General features: G+C 34.6%; 1 protein-coding gene across 1 annotated transcript in view; it reads left to right on the top strand.

Moving 5' to 3' along the window:
- Window positions 1-24439, top strand: part of Cpne8 (copine 8) — a 195612-nt gene that overhangs the window by 78802 nt on the left and 92371 nt on the right. Inside the window, exon 7 of the mRNA XM_046436155.2 lies at window positions 18551-18614. Coding sequence (XP_046292111.1) covers window positions 18551-18614 — 64 coding nt within the window. The remainder of the gene's footprint in view (window positions 1-18550; window positions 18615-24439) is intronic.

The following is a 24439-nucleotide window of genomic DNA, read 5'->3' as shown; positions in this document are numbered from 1 at the left end:
AACTTTGTTCTAGAGAAATGGAGGTGAGAGTACAAGAGTCTTGCAGCCAGTCAGACCTGGATTTCACAGTTTATTATGTCTGTAATTTGAGCACATTCATTTAAATTCCTCAGCCCCAATTTTCTCATTTAAGATACCTTAATAGGACTTGGGGTTGTGGCTCAGTGGTAGAGTGCTTTCCTAGCATGTGTGAGGCCCTGGGTTCTACCCCCAGCAGCACATAAAACTAAATAAACAAAATAAAGGTATTCTGTCCATCTAAAACTAAAAATATTTTTTAAAAGATGCCTTAATAATGCACTGTTAAGTGGATTGCAATAAGAAATAGAAATATTTTATATATTTCTCATGGAAAACACTGGAATTTCATAAAAACTCAAACAGTGATTAGTTAATATTGTTTTTAGAATAGTCAATGTCTTTTAGGAAAAATCTATTTTTATTTTTATTTTCACTTTCTTAGCCACAAATAATTTATTATTCAGGTGTGAATTTTTTGCTTCTTTTTTTTTCTACTTTTTAAAAAATTGATGCATTATAGTTACATATAGTAATGGGATTTGTTGTTACATATTTGTACATGCACATAATATAGCAATGTAATTTGGCCTGTGTTACTCCCCGGCACTTCCTCCCTCCCTCCTTTCCTCTATTGATCTCGCTTTGATTTTTAAGAAATCTCTGTCCCATCCTTTTATTCCCTTTCTCCTCTCTAGCTTCTACGTATGAGAGAAAGCACATGATTCTTGACCATCTGAGTTTGGCTTATTTCACTTAACATGATGGTCTCAAGTGCTATCCATTTTCCTGCAAATAACACAATTTTATTCTTCTTTATGGTGAATAAAATTCCATTTGTGTATACCACATTTTCTTTATTCATTCATCCATTGATGGAAACCTAGACTGGTTCTATAGTTTGGCTATTGTGAATTATGCTGCTATAAACATGGGTATGCATGTAACTGTAGTGTGATGACTTTTATTCTTCAGAATAAAATACCAAGAAGTGGGATAGCTGAGTCATATAGTGGTTCCATGCCTAGACTTTTGAGGAACTTCCATGCTAATTTAGGAAAAACTTCTTAAATCATCTAATAATCTCTTCCCTTCCTTCTTTCATTCTAACTGCCTCCTATTTCCTCTCTCCTTCCTTTCTTACATCCTTTCTCCTTCCCTTCCCTTTTCTTTTCCCTCCCTCCCTCCTTTCCTTCCTTCCTGTATTTTTATCTGGTAAGGTAAGAATTCAGGGGATAATATTAAACCAAACTTGATTACATTGTGTGAATTAAGTACTATCCAAATGTAGATATAAAAATTATTTTGTCCGTTGTTAGTATATAGCTGAACAATCCAATTGGGGAAATGAATTATAGTTCTGTTTTTCATTGATTTGGATATTATAAGACAGTTTTATATAGTTTTTGGAAATGTTCAATATTTAGAGGTATTAGAACTATGTTCCTATGTAATTGCAAAATAATCTCAAGTTCAATATCTACTCATTATTTTTAGTCTTTCATTTTCAAAGATCACACAGATAAATACACTTTATGGTGAATAAAACTCCATTTGTGTATACCACATATTATCAATGTTCATAGGATTCAACCCATTAAAAACTAGACCACTGGTTGTATTTTTGAGTTGTGCTAGATTCTTTATCAACCTGGAGTAAAGCATTTATCTAATTCTGGGAGAGCCTGTCTGAAAAATCACATATGTTTTTTAAAGGATAGAGGTAGAAGGAATTTTAGTGCATTCCTTATATACATTTCTTATATGTCTTTCAAAGCATCTGAAACTTACATGTGATAAAAGTTTAATAAATGTTTAGCTGAACCACTGTCTAACATTTATTTTTATATCTGAGTTCATGCTCTGGAAAGATCACCAGGAATGTAATTGTTTATTCCAAATAATAAAATTGTTCACAACTGCAAATTACATGACTATTATGCTCAGAAGTTTCAGTAGTTACAAATAATTTCATGGAATGAAGGACTTTTCTGGATATAAAGCCTTATAATTGGTGTGGTCAGTCATGAGAGATTTGAGTAAAATGAATGCATTTTTCTCAAAAGTGCCTTTAACACCCCCATCAGAGACAAGCCCCACAGTGGTTAGCCTGTCACTTTGACATGCTGTGACATTTCTCTTGCTCTTATGAGGCTTGTGTGTAAGTAACTCCTTTAGGCATCCCACTTCAAGAAAGAAAAAACATAAAAAAGTATTTTATGTCAGTGCTTAATATACTGAGCAAATAATTTACTGATTGGGTTTATTTACTTCTTTGCTGGGTAAACAGAATCAGAGTTTAATAGAAGCCTTAGGGATTATTTTTCAAATTGATTTACTTAACAGATCTTTACTGGGAACCACTTATGGACTAGAAACTGTTAGGTGCCCAGTATAAATGATGAAAATGCAGCATCGTTCCGGCCTTTAGCATGTTTACTATTTATCCATTAAAGGACTAATTACATAAACAAGTATAATTACAGACTTATATAAGCTCTATGAAAATTAGACTATTAGCTTAGACCAGAATATGTACACCATTTTTAGTATTCTGAATTTTACCATGAATGTGAGGGGGGAGAATTCAGGATTTTTGAATAAGGGGATCATTTCTTTCTGTTTGGAGAATGGTCGTGTGTGGTTAAACAAAATGACGATAGTTTGGACTAGAAAGATGAAGAAAAATGGGAAGATTCAATATATGCTTTGAAAGGTGATTTCTCAAAGCTTGATGACAGGTTAATAATCTGGCTTGAAGAAGATTTCAGAAATGACCTTCAGATTTCTTGCATGAATAACTGGATATAATGGGCTGGATGCACTACATTCTGATAAGAGGATGAACATCAATTTCTGACCTTCCTGTTACCTATTGGTAAGCTGTAGAAGGAGGTGGGCCATTCTGTCCTTGTGTTTCAGGTGCCAGAATTTGCGTAGACTGTAAAGATTAGCAAGATGTTTTTGTTTGTGTTTGCCTCATTGGATTGGAAAACCTAGTGGAAGATTTTGTCTTGAAGGAAACAAATGGTGAGACATGATCTGTGCTATTTTAGAGGATGTGTTATAGGTTAATTAGCGCTTATCATATGGACTGCATAAACAGTCCTAATTTCAGTAAGTTTCAGTATCAGATGTGTTTCTAAAGGATCACCCTTTCTATAGACAGTGTTTGGAAATCATGCTGGGACAAGGTTTTTCAGAGAAACTACCATTTTCTCTACACAGAAATTCATTGCTCCTTTCTTCTTTCCACCCTCATGTGCATTGCAGAATTTGATGATTCTAGGATTCAAGTTGCAGGCAGGAATAGAGTTCTATAGTTAAGCAAACTAATAGGTAAGGAAAGACCATTATGAATCAACATTATCATTCTCATCTAAGTCTGAGCTTTAGCCAACTGATGAAATGGATGTTGGAAAGACATATTTGGGGATTCTTTGCTCTTGTACGTATGTTCAGTTGGTTCTTAGTTATCAAAGCAAGTGTGTTAGTCAAATTTTTGTTACTATGAAAAAATACCTTAGAAAAACCACTTAAAAGGAGGAAAGATTTATTTCCTCATGCCTCTTCAGAGGAAATCGCAGGTTTCATAGATTTCAGTCCATGGTCAGTTGGCCACATTTGTTTGGGCCTGTGACAGCACTAGTACATCAGGACGGAAGCACAGGGTAGAGGAGGCTGCTCACCTCATGATAGTTGGGAAAGACAGAGGGGGACTGGACAGTTGGGAGGGGTCAGGGTCAGGGCACACTCCCAGCAACCTCATTTTCCTTTCTCTAGCTTCCACCTGCCCAAAGTTCCATTACATCCTAATAACACCATAGGCTGGTGATCAAGACTTGAGCTTGTGTGCCTTTTGGAAACAGGATCTAAACCATACAGCAAGTGAGAGAAGCCATGAATTGTTTTCAGTACAGCCAATGACTAACTTGATTGTATTCAAGTGTCAGTTGCTATTCTACCTACTTTACATATACCAACTTTCTAAACCCTTAAGTATTGTTAATATTGTTATCCAGCAGAGGAAATAACTGAGACAAGGATTCTGGAGAAGCCAAGCTAAGAGTAGAGGTGGTTTGGCTTCTGAGCACATATGATCAACCACAGTGGTAGATTGCCTGCAACAAATGAATTTATTTATGTATAGCTTTGAAAGAAAATTTGGACTTTCCTTTTATTTTAGTAATATAAACTACTTACTGAAAAGTCCTGAACGTCTCTGGATGGTTAGAAGAGCTTTCAGGGATTACTGATTCTGACAGGTCTTTTCAAGGATGAGGTTCCTTCGAACATCTCTCACCCGCACACCCGTTACTCAAGTATAGTACAAGGTCCCACCTTTTTCTGAGATAAATAGCACTCAATGCTCAATTGCTTATCAACACAAAATCCAAGCAATCCAAACATAGGAAGACTATTGAAGTCTTAAAAAAAATCCATATCAAGTTTTCAAAAGAATTAAATAAGTACACCAGGATTTTCCCCCTAATCTGGAAAATCATCATTTTGAATGTATAACATGATGAGAAGAAAACTGCATGGAGTTCCTATCCTTGCTCATTTCTTCAGTTTGGTGCTGAAAGATGACTTGCCTCCATCTCTAATCATACTAAGTGTCTTAGTCAGCTTTTCTGCTGCTTTGACTAAAAGATCTGACCAGAACAATTGTGAATTGTGAAGGGGGAAAGGTTTATTTAAGGGCTCATGGTTTCAGAGATCTCAATCCATAGACAGCCAGCTCCCTTCCTCTGGACTCCAGGTGAGATAGGAACAACATGGTGGAAGAGCATGGCAGAGGGAAACAGCTCAGATGGTGATGAGGAATCAGAGAGAAAGATTTCACTTGCCAGATACAAATATATACCCAAAGCCACGCCCTAATTCACACCTCCTCCAGCCATGTCCTACCACTTCATTTTCCACTCAGTTAATCCCATCAAGGGATTAATTCCCTGATTGGGTTAAGGCTCTTCCAACCCAATCATTTCTCTTGCATTGTCTCACACATGAGCTTTTGGGGGACATCTCACATCCAAACCATAACACTGAGCTTTCTGGGACTGTTTTCAAAGTTCCTGCCTGAATGGCTCACATATTCCTTGGAGGATGAGAAGGGGATGAGATTAGACATACTATTAATATTTTTATATATTTATTGTCTTCTTTTTAAAAAGTTGTTGTGAATATTTAGACCTATGGCACCATTTTAGGTATATAATGACTCAGAGTACATTAGACTTCCCTGAGAATAAATTCCAGTAAGTGAAAAATCTCAGTAATGTGTGTAATCCACTCTGTGCTGTAATAGCAATATTCACTGGACCCTCCCAGTAATCATGAAAATAGGTCAGTAGGATCTGAACTCTTTCTCAGAGTGAGTTAACTGATGAAAGCCTCAAAGTGACATTTCCAAATACAACTACATTCTGATGTGCATTTTTAAGTCATTTGCATGAATTATGAGTTTCTCCCAGTGTTATAGTGAAGATTCTATCTCCCCTTCCTTTTATACTATCTTTGTCTGTTTTAATTTTTTTATTGTCTTTGCTTAAGCAGATTCACTTGAGAACAAAACTCAAAAACAGCAAACACACACACACATACACACACACACACACAACAAACAAAAAAACCAAAGCATTCTCAGTAGTTGTCCCTGCTCCTTTCTTACTGATTGTCCTGAGAGCCAGACTGCAGGCAGTTCCATAGCAGTCAAGGAGCTGAATACTTTCTACATCCCTTTTCTTCACATAACAATTATGAAAAGACTTAAAAAGGAACCGTCCTATCCCCTGCATTGTATGGAGCTGTTGTGTCTTGTAAATATTCAAAACTCAATGAATGCTTGTTGAACCAAATATTCCAGACTAATAGTCACATTTATGTGTCTTTTTTGTTGTTAAGTATTTTTAAATGTCTCTTCTGCACATTTTAACTTTGAACTCATTTCTCAGGACTTGGGATATAATTTTTAGATTGTAAAATCCTTGCTACAAATGCAATTTACTACATTAAATATGCAAAGTGCAATTTTAGTAATACTAACCTAATATTTCTATAGATAGATCTAACTTATCAAAGCACAATAAACTAATTTCTTAAAATGTTTTGGCATTTGTGACAATTAAGAGCTAGAACCATTCTATATTCAGTTATTGCTTTTTAAAAAAAGTGTGACTTGCCAGAGATTATGAACAGTTTATTTTGTTTTTGTCACTGAAAATTATGTATCCAATACATTGGTTGTACCTCTTATGACTTTGTACCATGATAATAACCAACTTGCTTTTCTTTCAGTGTCAACATTTACATTCTAACTATAAAATTAAATCACATTTCATTTAATTGCAGCATTAAACATTACAGGGTAACAGATGGATTTACTGATGATCACAGTAATTCAAATTTTAACAAAACTTGCAATTTCAGTTTTCTGGCATATGATATATTTTATCAGCAACACAGTATTTTTCATTTTGAGATAACTGATATACTAAAATCTTAGAAATGACATTTTGTTAAGAATTTGGAGATAAGGCATATTGCATAGAAAGATAAATGCATCAGAATTAAATTAAGCGATCATTAGTTTTGAAAAACTGTACTTGCATGGATCTTTACACAATTTCCTCATGTAATTAGATCTCTGAACAAAATTAATATACTAAATTTCTTTTCACGTACATTTTAGAGTTTTCAGTTATTTGACTCATCCCGACTCTGACTCTTTTGTTTGCTCTAAGGAGGGACTTTTGAGATGTTATGGGTACACATCAGTTTGGCAGGCCTACAACATATATTTTAAGGCAGTTTGGTATCTTATGTAGATAGCTACTAAGATATAGCTTCTCATAATGTGTATTCTGTTCTAAATGATATAATAACTGTCACAACTGATTATGACTTATTAGCAACTAATAAAACTCCCCATTTTTTAGTCTCTTTATAGAAATCTGTATAGCTTCACCACGAACCCCACTGAAGTAATTTTATTTTGCCAGTGAATACGTCAACGATTTTAAATTTACATTTATTATCCTCTTTAGCCACATGTGACCTACAATACCTATGATTCATTATTCCCTTCCCTTCCTTCCAGTGTACATGCATGATCAGACATTTCATTGAATTTGTTGTTAGATCTTCAACCCTTTTCACTCCTGTCTCCTTCCTTCCAGGCTGTCATAAACCCTGGCTAGTTACCTCTGTGCATCTACACCCATGAGTCCCAAGCACTACAGGATCCCAGGACAGACCCACACAGGCTGGTGCCCCCACTAACTGTTTAGCTATTCAGCCAGCCACAGGTCTACCCACAATGCACTGTGGCCCAGGAGCACACTTCCCCTTTCTGCTCAGGAGCTTTTTCAGAAAGGCATAAATGACCTTCCAGCCATCCACCTCACACCCTTTCCTGTTCTCACTTACTCCCAGCCTTTTCCTTTTACAACCTTACCTTAAACTGTCCGAGAAAATAATGCCATTATAATTATCAGTGCTTGTATTTGTTATTCAATACCCTGTCATACTGTGCCAAGAGCTTTTTATTTATCATATCATTCAGTCTTTCCTCAACCTAGCAAAATATACTCTACCAGTGGATCTCATATTTTCCAGATGAGATGAGTGAGAATTAGTTAAGTTCAATTCCTTGCCTTAAATCGAGTCAGGACCCAAGCTGGTTTATAAAATTCAGGTCTGGCACCTTAAACTTTCCTCAGAATTTCATCCTAACTACAGATGAGATTCTTTTTACCTCATCCTGTCCTGGTTTAGATCAGCATTTATTTCTATTCTTTACTCAGACAGTTCATTTGAGAGCTCTGGATCACTGCTAAGAAGATATCTCCCGCCCCTTCTCTTTACCTCCCTGCCCTCTGGCCTCAGAAGCATACAGCTGTTTCTACCTGTGCTACAACTCTCCCTCCATTCTTCCCTTCAGGGCAGGAAGACTCTTGTCTAGCTCTCAACTCCTGCTTCCTCTTAGCGCATTCTTTATGCATCCCCTCAGATGGCTTACTTGGCGTGCATTCACAAAGTGCTTTCAGTTCTCATCTTATTTGGCCTCTTTGTGGCTCTTGATACTCTTGATCCCCCTCTTCCTTGTATCTCCTCCCTCTTCGTTTTCAGGACAGCATGCTACTCCTGGTTTTCCTCCTGATTTTCCTTCTGGTTTCCTGGTTAGTCTTCTCACTCTCCTTCATAGGCCCAAGAGTAACCTCAAATTTTATGCAAAATACCAGATGACATTTTTCTCCTGAAAAATCTGCTTAACTTAAAATCTCAAAGTTGTCTATGAATCAACAAAGTTTAAGATCTGTAGCCTACAATGTATGATAGTTGAGTGACCTCATACATGCCTTGTTTCAATTGCCACTCACATGCCAGCAGTGCTTATTTCTTATACCAATCTTATTTCTTGCCTTATCACACCTTCCTATAAAACATAAATGTCCTAAAAAATTGCATGCCGAATATGCTTCTAAAGTGAATTTATCATTTATACCATCAAAACTTCTCCTTCTCTGTTTTTTTTTCTCTGTGGTAGCATCACAAGATAGTTTTCAAAGTAGGATAACTGGGAATCACATTGCACTCTTTCTCCCCCTCTCCTTTCCCCAATTTCTTTTTCAGACTCCTGTGTCCACCCCATATCTCTTGGGCAGCAACTCTTCCTGTTTAGCTATAAGACTCTCCCAGCTGGTCTTGGTGTCTATGGTTTTAATCTGTACTCATCCCATCTATGTGCAGCAGTTCCCACTGGTCTCTTTGGTATGGGATCTAAAATTCAGCTACCTTCCCTTTTATGAAATCTTCCCAATTCTTCTCCATAATCTTTGAGGAAAACTAATCTCAACTTTTTGTGATACTACTTGAGATGTAGGAGTGCACTCTAGTTTCCCCAAATATATATTATGCTCCCACTTACTTGGATTTCCTTCAGTGGACCATATTCCCATAACACTGTATTTGATTCCTTTGTCTGGAAGGTACTTATCTTAGTCTCTTTTGTGCTGCTATAATAGAATACCTGAGACTGGGTCATTAGGGGAAAAGAATAAACATAGAAATTGATGCTCTCAAAGTTCTAAAGCAGGAAATAGAAGGTGAAGGCACCAGCATCTCATAAATATTTTCTTACTGCATCCTCACATGGTGCAAAGTGGAAGGATCAGAGAGAAGTGAACTCTGTATCCTCATATAACAGAAAAGCTGAAGAGAGAGAACCCACAGAGGACCTAAATGTGTAAATTTTCATAAATTTTTGTTTTTACAGCATTAATCCACTCTTGAGGGTGGAACCGTCCTTGACACCTCCTGTTTTAGTCATATTTTTTGTTGCTGTGACTAAAAGATCTAACCAGGACAATTTTAAAAGGGGAAAGATTTAGAATTCTAAAGCTGACAATTGAATTCAGCAAAGTATCAGGATACAAAATCAACATTCATAAATCAATAGCTTATCTATACTCTAATAGTGATTCTGCTGAGAAAGAAATCAGGAAAGCTGTCCCTTTTACAATAACCTCAAAAAACAAAAAAATAAAATACTTGGGAATCAATCTAAGGATTGAAAGATCTCTACAATGAAAGTTATAGAACACTGAAGAAATTGATTGAATAAATATCAGAAGATGGAAAGACTTCCCGTGTTCTTGGGTAGGCAGAATTATATTGTTGAAATGTCCAAGTGTTGCACAAATTATATTCTGTTTATATATTGCAATTCTATAGAGATAAGTGATTTTTTTTCTATTTGGAATTAAAAATAAATATTGAGTATAAGTTATTTTTTGTTAACATTTTATAGTGAAATAGAACTAATGACAAGAATCATATGAGCATCTTGACTATCAGTTTCATATATTAGGAACTTAAGATTCATTTGGAATTAAAAATATTCATACACTAACAAGGAAAATCCAGAGTTCCATGTTAGGTTTATTCCTTAGAATGAAATAATTAATGTTGATGAAGAACAGATGTATTATATATGTTTATTTCAATATTACATGTTTTCCATTTTTTCTGAAAGGGTCAGTTTCAGTTAATTATTTATAAGTTTTCCCTTTATGCTTTAAGTCATTTCCCTTGCGCATTTAATGTATAAACACAACCCTTATTCATTTATTATTTAAGTGTTATTAAATCAGAGTGTAATGTTCACAGTGAAATACTTCATTGTGCTACTGGGTAATTCTTATAATTACATTTTTAAATTTATATATAACAGCAGAATGCATTACAACTCATACTACATATAAAGAGCTCAATTTTTCATATCTCTCATTGTATACATAGTATACTCACACCAATTCGTGTCATTGTACATGTACTTTGGATAATAATGTCCATCACATTCCACCATTATTAATAACCTTATGCCCCCTCCTTTCCCCTCTCACCCCTCTGCCCCATCTAGTGTTCATCTATTCCTCCCACTATGAATCAGCTTCCTTATATCAAAGAAAACATTCAGCATTTGTTTTTTGGGGATTGGCTAACTTCACTTAGCATTATCTTCTGTAACTCCATCCATTTACCTGCAAATTCCATGATTTTATTTTCTTTCATTGCTGAGTAATATTCCATTGTGTATATATGCCACATTTTTTTTATCCATTCATCTATTGAAGGGCATCTAGGTTGGTTCCACAATTTAGCTATTGTGAATTGTGCTGCTATAAACATTGATGTGGCTGTGCTGCATTAACATTTTAATTTAATATTTTTAAAAAATCAATCCTGAAAGATTTTTTTAAAAAATTGTTTTTGCTCCAGTCATAATAGATGGTGAGACATACCAAAAGTATTGCTCTGTTATTTACCCTTTTAATAAATAACCCTGATTAAAGCCTATGTCCTTTCCCCCCAACCCCTCCAATGTGGGAATTAGCTGGTTAGTCGAGACTGGTCAAGTCTGTATACCAAGTTGATAAATTTGGTCCCGAGGGTATCCCTTGATAAGGCAAAACATTTGGCAATTCCATTTTTCCCCTTTAGCTGTTCAACATTCTGTATGAAGAACCTCCATTCTGTTTCTTTATCACTTGCCACCCTCTTCCTGCCCACATTCAAAGAATGTACTACATTTTATTATATTCTCACCAGAGAGCTAGTGTAATAAACTTATCAGTGCTAGGTTTTAGCATGCTAGGCATATTAATCTTAATTTGTTAGTCTTGTACATGCACTATGAGTTATATAATTTAGCTGTGGCCTCCTGAAATCATTCTCTTACATCAAAAGTTATTTAATTCAACAAATGTTTAGATAATATCTAAACAAATGACAGACATCTCTAGTTGTTGACATACAGAAGAAGCATTGCATAGTCTTTCAGTTTCTGGAATTCACTACCCTTAGGAAATGATGTATGTAAACATATAATACTATAATCTATTGAATACTTACCCTGTCCTATGTTTATTATGCATGTGATATTTAAAACACATTATATCTTGATTTCTCAGATGAGGAAACTGAGTTTTAGAAAGGTTAAGCAACTTGTTGAAGGTCACAGTCATCTGTTGATGGATATGGGATTTAAGCTGCCCTGTGTAAACTCTCATTGTAATCTGTGTACTGGGTCTCAGTGTACCACAGTACGAAGGTAGAGAGAGGTGGGGGTAAGAACTAACTCTCATTTTGGGAGACTGAGAAGTGACATCTGGGTTAGACTTTGGAAAATGAAGGCAATTTTACCAGGTGAACAGCATAAAGATAAATTTGAGATCCTGAAAATTTTAAACATTAGGAAAGGCTAATGAAGGAGATATTTTGAGGCAGAAAACATTTTATGTTACTGAAGACATTGTTGCTTTTAGTCATCAAAACAGGTTAGTTTTCTGAAAAATATTAAACCTTATGATAACTCTTTCATAATATCAAGTGTGTTTTTTCATATTTTTCCAATTAATATAACTGGAATCATAATATATGTTTTTGTGTGACTTGATTTTTTCGCTCAAAATAGTTTGTGAGAACCATTGATCTTGTGTGAGGCTGTAGTTTATTCATTTATTTCATTGCTGTATCAGTTTCATGAATTGCAAGTTTACCTAATATATAGGCACTGGGCTTTATTTGTTGCTTTGCTGTTTTTTTTTTTTCTGTTGTGTGGTAATTCATTTTGTGAATTACAAATTTACCTAATATCAAGCTAGTGGACTTCTTAATAGTTTTATTTTTCCTATACAAGCAATGCCACAATAAAAACAATCATATACATGGAAATGAAAATCTGGGATTCGGGGGTGTGTGCAGTGTGGAGTAGAGAAGTTTAGCTTCTGTGTGGTATGGTGTCCCATTCATAGTTATGCTAGTTTACATGGAGAGAGGAGATCTGTGGATCTAGTTAAGGTTGGTAATCAGTTGAGCTCAAGAGAGAGGTTTATCATGATTATCTAGGTAAGTTTCCTGTGATCACATGAACCCTTCAAAACAGATGAGAAAAGCCAGAAGAGGAAGTCAGAAAGATTGCAACAGGTAGGGAAGCCAAAGAGAATCAAAGCTTGAGAAGGACTTGAGCTGCCTTTGCTGACTTGTACTCCCTAGACTTGAAGCTGTAGGGAGTCCTTGGAAATCATGCCCAGGAAATGAGTTCTGCCAACTGCTAATGAGCTTGGAAGTTAATTCTTTCCCAGATCCTGTAGATAGAAACCCAGACCTGCTGACACTTTTTATTTTTCAGCTTTGCAAAATCCTAAGCAGTGTGTGTAGCTGAGCCTGCAGAAATTTTGATCTACAAAATAGCCTGATAATGAATATTATTTTAGCCCATTAAAGTCTTGGTAATTTGTTAGGGCAACAATAGGAAAAATAGAAATAGGAAACTGAAACATTTTGGTAGCTGGAATTGAATGCTGCCGTAATCGAAAGCTAAAAGATTATAAGTAGCTTTTAAATCAAGGAGTGGGTTGAAGATGGGAGAATTTTGAAGAATGTGTTGGAAAAAAAAAAATAGACTATCTTGAGCAGAGTTGATAAATTGGGAAACTCTCTGCCTTTTTAAATGCAAAAGACTCATGCAAGGAAAAAGATTGGAGATGTGACTACAACTCCTGCTAAAAAGTTACTGATATCTAAAAATGTTAGTATTCAGTCACTCAGAAGGCTCTTTGAAGAGGCCAAGTGACTCCTAAGTTCTCTCAGGTAGGAGTAATCCATTTGTAAACATCCAAAAATGGCCTGTGGAGGAGCTCTTGCCCATGACATGTGCAGGAGCCTCACAAAGAAGTGAAATTTGTGTTGCAGGCAGAAACACTGCTGCCTCAGACTGAATGAGCGGAGGAGAGTACAAATGAAAGTGGGCTGTCAGACCCCCTATATTCTACTGGCAGGATACCAGCTGATAAGGCTAGCCAGTTGCAGTCTCTTGCTACCTTTTATGAAAAAGGAAGAACAACCCAGGGGTGCTGCCGTGAAAACTGATAGTATTCAGCTGGACTTTAAAACTCACCTTCTGCCTTTTCTTTCTTCCACGTTTGGACTGAATTGTCTACAGCTATTATCCTGTGTTTACATTTGGGGAGCAGGAAATTTGTTTCTTTAGAGACATGGGCCCTCTGTTTGATCTACTATAAAATCTACCCATTGGATTTTATATTTCTGTTTTATTATTTATTATTTGTAATAAAATAGAAATACAGTAATAATAATCTAATGATTTTTTTTTTAAAAATTAAGTTGTAGATGAATACAATACCTTTATTTATTTATTTATTTATTTTTATGTGGTACTGAGGATTGAATCCAGTGCCTCAAATGTGCTAGGCAAGTGCTCTACCACTTAGCCCCAGCTCCTAATGATAGTCATTATTGTTTATAGAATTTCTATTTGTTTTTTCCAAATATTCTTTTTTTAAAAAATTTCATTGTGTATATTTAAGGTGTACAGCATGATGTTATAGGATAATGTAGATAGTAAAAAGGTTACTTTTGTGAAGTAAATTCATGTATCTCTTCTCTCAGTAAACAGTTTCCTGTTTTTTGTGTTGATGTGTGGCAAGAACAGCTGAAATCTACTCAGTATGCAACTCATATGCAGTTTAATCTTATTTCCATAATCTTGTAATTCATGAGATTTTCAGATTGGTCCATCCTAATATTTTCTACTTTGTATTCTCTGGCTTAGATCTTCTCAGTTCCTCCTCTCTTTGACAATCACCATTTCCTTCTCTATCTCTGTATTTTTGAATAGTTAAAAATATTATTCATATGAGATAATGCAAGTATTTTTCTTTTGGGGACTGGCTTATTTCACTTAGCATAATGTTCTCAAGTTTCATCCATGTTGTGGCAAATGGATCTAGTTCATTATTAGGGATGCATAATATTCCTTTGTATGTATGTACCACTGTTTTTTAATCTATCATCTGTCAGTAGGTACTTAGGTGTTTTCAATATCTTGGCTATCACAAATAGTGCTACAGTCAACACAGGAAAGTAGATACCTTTACTAAGTGGCCATTTTATTTCCTTTGAGTACATACCAAGAGGAGCGATTGCTGGGTCATATGGTAGTTCTGTATTAACTTCTTAGAAACATCCATAGTGTTTTCCATAGTGGCCATACAAATGTAAGTCACTACCAACCAATGTTCAAGAATTCTCTTTTGCAAATGTTCACCAATATTCATTATCTTTTGCCTTTTTGATAATTATCATCCTAACAATGAGTATGTGGTGCTATCTTATAGGCTTGATTTGCGTGGTGATTAATGATATTGTGTAGCTTTTCATATACTTGTTGGTCATTGTTATGTCTTCTTTGGAGAATGGAGAAATGTTTTTTATTTCATTTGAGTTTCACATGTTCTCTAAAAATTTTAGATGCTGACCTCTTATCAAATCCATGGTGTGCAAATAATTTTTCCCATTATGTAGGTTGCTCTTTCATTTTGTTAATTGCTTCCTTTGCTGTGCAGAAGCTTTTTAACTCGATATAGTCATGTTGATTTATTTTTGCTTTAATGGCCTAAGCTTTTGATGTGACATCCAAAATACCATTGCCAATGCCAATATCCAGGAGCTTTTATCTTATGTTATCTTGTAGTAGTGTTATACTTTCTGTTCTTATATTTAGGTCTTTTATCCATCTTCAAGTTGATTTTTTTTTTGTTTGTAATAAGATAATCATACACTTTCATTCTTTTTTATGTGGAAATCTACTTTTATCACCACTATTTATTGAAGAGACTTGTCTATTTTCCATTTGTCCTGTTGGTGCCTATGTCAAAAGCTGGTTGACTTTGTATGTTTGAATTCATTTATGGGATCTCAATGCTGTTTCAAGTGTTCTTAGTTATTTTTATAGCCCTTTGCTAATTATCACATTTCCATTCTTCTAAATTTTTGGTAAATTATACATGCTTATATTTTCGGTACTGTGAATAATACTTTCAGTATTCTAAATCTGTGTTTGATTCTGTAAACAATTGTTTTGGAGATTCCAATACATAGTGCATTTGTCCTTGAGTATTTTGTGATATGTAAAAATAAGCCTTAAGTGTACTTTTGAAACTTTTAGTGTGAAAATATTTTAGCATCCAATTTAAAAGCAAACCTGCTTTTACCAGGCACCTATGATCAATTGAATTAAACCGAATTCTTGAAGTTTTGATTAACTACTCACTCACGTGGTAGCAATTAAGGCAGTAAGCCTCATTGAGTTCTAAATTATTAGAACTGTTTTTTTCTCACTTATTCATCCAGTTTTAAGGCAGTGATTTATTTTGTAAGTCCTTCAAAAGTGAATGTTTGTATGAAATTCATGCTGTGGTCAAGCAATCTAGTCATTAAGACTCAAACTTTCTGCTGAACTCCCACTTTGGGTGTTCCTCTTCCTCCCCTCTCTTATCTCTATGCACCAAAAAAACCATTAAGAAAAAAAAGAAGGGGGAGGTAAAGGAGAAGCCCAAGAACAAATTCCCCTGGATTCATTTCAGCTTCTAATTGGTCCTTGCTTTCCTGCCAGGTTATCAGAACATTTATCTAAACCTTGACATATTTTATTCAGGATTTTGTAGTATTTCCAGGTAGATGCTCAGTCCATATGCTTAGTTTGTCACCATGCTGAATATGCAAATCTGTGATTAACAATAGAAAGAAGAAAAGAAAGTTACTACTGGGTTAGAAAAAATAAGACACACTGAAGGATGCTAAAAATGATGTATGCAATATTTTAAGAAAAATGTGCACAGTTAGATTAATTGAGCTGTTAGTCATAAAGATCCAAAGAAATTGAAGATTCTGACATGTGCAATTTACCTGATGGGGAGTAAGGATGTGGTGGAGACCAGATTTTGTGACAATTTATTGCACAAGCTGTGAGCTGGCATTGTTAGTATAAGCCTGAGTGGCATGCTCCAGATGATTTCTGAGAACAAAAAGAGAGGATGCAATAGGTTTCAAGTGAACATAATTTATATTAATATATTTGCAACCCCTAGTATTATAACTTTCTATTATTTCACCTTGTTCTCAATCATGATATTCAGACTACAATTGTATACTTTGAGATAAGAGGGGTAAGGAACTGGTTGCATATATGTTGTAATAAATTATTGGGAATGAATTATATTTTTGAAGACAAAAGTACTTTTGTTGCTACCATTTGTAGTTCCCAAGACACACAGGAGGGTCTGGGATATGGTTCATGACAGGGCAAAGAAGCACAACATACACCATTAGAGTGTTAGGATTGCTCTTTGGAAACTTCTCATGGAATTGTCTGTATGTTTCCTTATATAAGTAGGGAAACTATGTTGATCAGCTTAATACTACTGTGACAAAAAAAAAAAAAAAAACAACACAAAACTGCCATTAACTTATAAAACATAAAGGTTTACTTTGTTTCACACTTCTGGTGACCCATGGTTTTGGATCCCTGGCAAAAGTGATGCATCATGGTGAGAGTTATATTAGAGCATACTAGTATACTATGTCCCTCCTGACCCTGGAAGTAAAGTAAGACAGGAAGGGGCCATGTTCCCACAATCCTCTTTGAGAGCATATCCTCAATGACCTAAGAACTTTCTACTAAGCTCTACTCACTAAAATCCATAGCACACTGGGACTGATTTTTTAACCTTGGTGCACCACCCTGGGACTGATTTTTTTTTAACACATTGAACTCTGGGGGACATTTTTCCAAACCATAGGCACTGTATACAATCTTGCATGTAAGAATATTGACTTTGTTCTTGGAGTCAGCTGGAAAGCCAAAGCATGTAGAGATTAAATTTAGTGCAGATTTTATTTTGCTTAGGTTTGCTTATATATTACATGCTTGCTTACATAATGTGTACCTGCCATGCGTAGATGTTTAACTCTGTGGATTAGTAAGAGGTTTATGTCATGACATTTGCTGCCATAGAACTTACCAACTTGAAAAAAGAAGGGTCAAAATATGTGATTTTAACAATTTAGGATTAATTAAATGCTAATCTGTATGGTACTAACTTCAAGTGCAAGTAAGTATACAGTAAAGGCATAAGATTTTCCTGGAACTTCATCTTGGGTTATGGAAAATTTGAGACATGTAGGGAACAATTACCAAGCTATGGTATGTCAGATCCAGGCAGTGAACACAAAGAGAAGAGAAGCACAAATAAGGAGCCTTTTTGATGAAAGAAGAGGGAAATAGTAGAAGGCAAGATTTCAGGTAGTTTTTTTTTTCACCTATATATAGTATTGAACTATGTGAATATACAGAAATAATTGTCATTTATCTTCCTAAAAATTGATAATAGGGGTGGTACTTGATTTCCTTGTGTTTTGCTGGGATGAACAGTTCTACTTTAAATATACCTTTACACATCTCAGTGTTGTACCAACAGCAAATAACTGATAACAATTGGAATTTTGCATAGAACAAATACATTGTAACTTGGTGCAGACAATGTCAATGTGTTTTCCTTAATGGTTGCTATATGAGCTACTCGATCTTTTTTAAATATATAATTGTTCTTTTTAAATTTTTAAATATGTTTTAATTAGGTATACGTGTCAGTAGAATGCATTTATGCACTTTGATATATCATACATAGATGGGATATAATTTCTCATTTTTCTGAGTGTACATGTTGCAGAATTATATCAGTCATGGAGTCACATATAAATGTACAATAATAATGTATGTTTCATTCTACTATCTTTCCTATCCCCACATCCCCTCGCCCACGCAGGCTTTTAATACCATAGTTGAAACCTTAAGACACCATAAGGGAAAGCTTTGTTATAGTACACTGTGTTATGTATGGTATATGTTAGACAATACAGAGATATTGAAGATTCTTGAGCAGAGGAATAACATGTTGAAGTGATGTGAAAAGTTTAGCTTAATCGATAGATGTGGATCTCTATAGGATAAACTAAGGGTTGAGCCTGGGAATTTATTTTGTTAGAGAAGAGTCATCTATTAGTAGTATGCTCTGTATTGATCACATGAAAATATAGCATATTAATTTATATTGGATATTAATATAAGGAATTAATGTAGATAAATATATTTTTGTTGTTCTAGAGGAATTCCAGGGAGGAAGTGTGGTACCATCATACTTACAGCTGAGGAATTAAACTGTTGCAGGGTGAGTAAATATTTCTTTGTTTAAAGTCATTTTTAATGCTTCTTTGAAATACTTTTTCTGAAATTCCACTTAAATAATTAATTCTGAAGTAATCTTAGCAAAAAAATTTGAAATTAAGTGTTATATCATTCTATTATTCATAAAATATTACTCCTGATATTTAGAACTTTGACCAGAGAAACTATAGTTAATAAGCTTTTTAAAGAATAAAAAGTATTAAACTAAAAACCATTATCAATATCTCTTTTTCTAGGCATTATTATAAGGTATTGTCAGTTACACCAATTGGTTCAGTTCCTGAAAGAAATTTGGCAGATTTATATCTAATTTTATTTTTTTAATTAATGAATTTATTTATTAGTTCTATAGAGTTAAACATGACAGTAGAATCCATTTTGATATAATTATAAAAACATGTAATATACCTTAGTCTAGTTGGGTCCCCATACTTGTGTATGTACATGATGATGAGATTAACTTTGATGTCTTCCCTTTTCCTATCCCTCCCCTTTCTTCTCTCCATCCCCCATTGCCTGATCTATCTTTTTCCCCTCTCCCCTCTTATTGTGGGTTAATTTCTACATATCAGAGAAAACATTCAACGTTTGTCTTTTGGGGACTGGCTTATTTCACTTACCATGATAGTATCCAGATCCACGCATTTACTGGTAAATGTTTATTTATGCCTAATTTTGAAGGAATTTGCTCTTTTTTTAACCTTTATTTTATTTATTTTTATGTGGCGCTGAGGTTTGAACCCAGTGCCTCACACATGCTAGGTGAGCACTCTACCACGGAGCCACTATCCCCTTGAAGGAACATTTCTGATCACTCGATTTAGCCTTTCTGTACAAGTATTTCTCCTCATATTTCTAACAGAATTACCCCAGAATTTATACTGGTTCCATCTTCTGCTAGCTTGGGAAGTTTATATTTGAAGAAAGGACCAACTGCCACTAGAAATGGGAGTTTGACTTGTAGAGTACATTGACTGTATTTTTAGAAAAGTGTTATTTTTAGTTGTGATTTGCTGATACACCTATTGACTCATCTTCAATAATTTCACTCTCAACAAGAAATGGGGTGATAGCTGTGACACTCTGCAGTGGAGGTAATGATGGCTTGCTGAATCCACTGTCAATATTATCTGCTTAAAATGTGGCCCGGTGAATCTCTGGGAATTGTTATTTCTGGAAGGAAAAAAAAAAGTTTGCCCTAGATTATACCTCTAGGGCTTTTTATTTTCAATGTCTGCTTGATGATTTTAGGAACAGAGACTTCCGAAGAATACCAAAAACTTAATACTTTCACTTTAGCATCAATTTTTATATAGAGTAACAGTGTTTTATTATCTTGAGGATTTTTAGATTTTAGATAATACAATGGATTTATTTTACAATATATTTCTGAGACAATCTTATCATAAAACTACAATATTATTGACTAGGAAATGATAGGAACTGAGTATTTAAATTGATTACATAGTTTTGGGATCCTAATGGGCAAGGGAGGAGGAAAAGGTGAAATAATCACAGGAAACAAAATCATAGGAGAGTATTAAAACAGGCTTAATTCTGAAGGGAATTAAATAAGAATCAAGCAAAAATGTTAGAATCTTAGGACCTAAAAACTCTTGCAAATTGAGGATTTTTGTTTTTATCATCCTCCCAATGTCTTTGTCTTCTTACGCTGTCTACAAACACTACTTTTCTCATCTGTAAAAACCCAGAAACTACCTGCAGTATTAAAATCCCTCACACTGAAATAGAATTTTAGTCATACTATGAGTTTGTACTTTGTATTATCAACTTACTGGACTACTTCAAGTTTTACTTTCCATATTTAAAGGAAAAAAAAATAAAACATGTGAATCAGCTACTGAAATATCTTCAAAAATTCTTTGAGCTCTGATAATTGACCCATAGCATTAAATTTGATAACACAGTGTACATAAAAGTACTTTGTATGTTTTTATAATGCCTTACAAAAATAGTATCATTATTTAAATGCAGAAATACTCTCTTCTCCCCAGTGTCCTCGTTTTTTTTTTTTTTTTTGTTAAAGTGGCCTGATGACTTGAAGTAGTCATATTTTATGCTTCTTGTCTCTGAATTCATATATGTTTGTGATAATATGTGCTTTGCAGAATAATAAAGGAGGGTGGAGAAAAGGAAGTTCATGGTCAATAAGATACATGTCCTTTATGGGAATATTAATATGCTAGTTTGTCAAAACCTTGAGTTCATTAAGATAGTTCTGTTTTAAATTTGCCATGAACACACTGTTATAAGTTCTGTTTCAAATAGAATTAAGGTCCCAAAGTATAGGTTGAGCAGAGATGTTCAGGTTGTATCTTAAATATCTTTCATGTTCAATTCTATTGTATTACTTAGAAGAATGTGGAAATTCTTCATGGTTTCCATGCAAATGAAGTAGAACTTGTTACTTGTTGATCTGGGTACTTTCCCCTTTTCTACTGTGAAAGCTTGAAGAACATCTGAGAGAGAGAGAGAGAGAGAGAGAGAGAGAGAGAGAATGAGAGAATTTTTTAATGTTTATTTTTTAGTTTTCAGTGGACACAACAACATCTTTATTTTATTTTTATGTGGTGCTGAGGCCACGGTGCCCTGTGCATGCCAGGTGAGCATGCTACCGCTTGAGCCACATCCCCAATCCCTCAATGTATATTCTTTAAGTTCTTAGTTATAGCCTTAGATTCTTAGTTATAGCCTTATGATGGTCAGCATCATTAATAATAAACCTAGAAACAGAATTTCATTCTATACTAATATAGTGGATGCACAAGTGTGTTCAAAATAGTGTTTACGGAAGAATTAAGTTCTTTTTGAATTTATATTTTAGGGAATTTTTAAAGTATCAAACATTATCACTTAGAATTTTAAATGAAATAATTTTATTTCACACTCAACACCATAGAAAGCTACATTTCTTTTTTCTTTCAAACAAGCATTGGTTGTTAACTTGTACAGTGAGCCTAAGCTTTAGAGTCTAAGTGCCTGAATTTCATTCTTGTCTCTTTTGCTAGTCAGCTGAGGAATGTTATATACTTAGATCTTTAATTTCTGCAATTTAAAGGCTACTATCCTATTTTAAAAACCAGTTTATTGAGGTGGATTGACATACAGAAAGCTCTATATATTTAATGTGTGCAACTTGATGAATGGAGATGAATATATACTTGTGAAACTCAGCACAATCTATACTATAAACTATCTTAAGTTTCTCCCAACTTCTTTATTGTTGTTGTTTTTGTTGTTGTAATAGGAACACTTAAGATCTACCTTTTTAGCAAATTTTTAAATATGCAATACAGTATTGTTAACCATAAACATCACATTGTTCAGTAAATCTCTAGGACTATTCATCCTGCAAAACAAACTTTGTGCCTTTTGACTGATACCTTACAGTTTTCTCCTTCTCTCAATCCTTGCAACCATCCTTCTACTTGTTGCTTCTGTGAGTTTTCTATTTTAGATTCCTTGTATAAGTGGCATTGTGTACTATTTATCTTTCTATGTCCAGCTTATTTCACTTACGTAATATTTTTTGGGGTTCATCTATGCTATCAAAAATAACAGGATTTCCTTCCTTTATAAGGTTGAATAATATAATATTCCTTCTCTCTCTCACTCTCTCTGACACACACACACTCACACACCCCTAAAACAAAACAAACAACAAAAAACCTTCAAGCACACGCACACATTTCTGGAAATTCCTTCACTGAAGGGCCAGTTAGGTTGTTTCTGTATCTTAGCTATTGTGAACAAAGGGTACAGATATCTCTTTGAGATGCTGTTTTAAATTTCTGTTGCTATGAACCCAGAAATGGAATTGCTGAATCATTGAGTAATTCTATTTTTCATTTATTGAGGAACTTCCATACTGTTTTCCATGGTATCTACACTAATTTGCATTTCTACCAACAGCTATAAGGATTTTTTTTTCTATATCCTTATCAACACTTGTAACCTTTTCTCTGTGCATTTTCGTAATAGCTATTTTAACAAGGGTGAGATGGTATCTCATTGTAGTTTTAGTTTATCTTTCTCTGATGATCAGTGATATTTGGACTCTTTCATGTACCTTGTTGGCTACTTGTATGTCTTCTTTGGAGAATTGTCTATCTAGTTCCCTGGCCCATTTTTTAAATTGAGTTGGTATTTTTTTTCTTTCTCTGACTGAGTTGTAGAGTTTTGTTTCTTTTCTTTTTTTTTTTTTTTATAGTTTGGAGATTAACCCTTCATCACTTATTTGTTTCACAAGTATTTTGTCCCATTCTGTAGTTGCCTGTTTATTTGATTGTTTACTATACAGAAACTTTTTATTTTCATGTAATTTTACTGGTCTATTTTTGCTTTTGTATTTTGTGTTTTGGGCATCAAATCCAAAAAAAAAATTATAGTTAATGTCAACAGCAAAAAAACTTTCCCCATGTTCTTTTCCAAAAATTTAAGTATTCTTAATACCTCTTCCGGGTGGATACTATGTATGGAAAAAAGGGCTTCATTTTAGATACGTATAAATATTAAATTTATAAAAATGTTTATTTTTATTTGATAATCCTATTTTTCTTAACTTAGTATTATATACTTTTATTATCTAATGGAATGACAGTGAAAACTAATATCATTTAAGTCATACTGGGAATGTGTTTTAAAAGTAGCTTGAAAATATTCAGCAAAGAATATTTTTTGCTTTCATGATTGATGTCTTGACTCAGTAATATTTACAGAATGTTGTAATGTCCCAGGAGTGGTTGCTTGGAATGCAATGGTGAGAGGAGGTCCTTGTCTTTAAAGAACATTTAGTTAGGTGGAACCACAGACATTACCTAGCTGGCAATATACAGATAAATATATCATGATCTATTCTAAGTGATTCAGATGTATTATGAGGGAGTGCAGTGGGCATCTGATTTATATTGAGGAGGGGGTAACAGCATTCTTCTTTTAGAATGCAGCATTTAAACTCAGACCTAACAGGAGCAGTGGTTTGTCAGCCAAAGTGTAAGAATTCCAGCAGAGAGCACAGCTTGGGTAAGATTGGGAAAGAAATGTGTCCAGGTGTGATGACCAGGACTGGCAGTAGGGGATAACTGGGTTAAACCTTCCCCAGATATAGGTAAAAAAGACCTGTCAAAGCCCATTTGATGCTGGCTTTTGAAACGATGTTCAAAGTTCTGCATTTATCCTAAATGCAAGGGAAATCCTTAAAGAACATTAAGCTGAGAGTAGCCTGATTTCTTTCATATTTGAAAAATCTTATTTTATCTGTTGAATGTTCAGAGAATGGATTGGACAAGGTCTAAAAGTTGAAGAAGGAGAAAGGAGTAGGTGCTACAGCACATGTGTGGGTGAGAGGTGAGGTTGGCTGGGACTGAGGTATGGTAGTCAATGCAAAGAAAAGGTTTGAGAGAAGTTTTCCAGGTGGAATGGAACAACCTGGTGCTGGACTGGATAAAGAGTAGTGCAAAGCAAGGAGCTAAGGATGGCTTCCTTGAGCTCTTGGGAGGACAATTCTGCCACTAATTGAACTGGTAAAATTTGAGGAGAAGTAAGTTTATGGATACACAGTAGATACTTCATTTTGAACTTGTTAGACATGCCTGTGAAACATCCAAGCAGATTTCTTTAGTAGGAAGATCTTTATACTGTGGTGAAGCATCAGGAGAGATCTTAAAAATCTATTTGGTGGCACAAAGTGAAGAGAGAATGAAAACCTCAAAACTGTGCAATGATGCTGGTATATTTCTAAAAGTATTTTAATGCTTATTTTTCACCCTACATTAGATTTCTTTTGAG

This window comes from Marmota monax, unplaced genomic scaffold (assembly GCF_021218885.2).
Source record: "Marmota monax isolate L192 unplaced genomic scaffold, Marmota_monax_Labrador192_F-V1.1 WCK01_AAM20220418_F8-fsc00012, whole genome shotgun sequence".
Classification (NCBI taxonomy): domain Eukaryota; kingdom Metazoa; phylum Chordata; class Mammalia; order Rodentia; family Sciuridae; genus Marmota; species Marmota monax.
The sequence above is the reverse complement of the archived record's forward strand: the minus strand, read 5'-3'. Positions and strand labels throughout refer to the sequence as shown.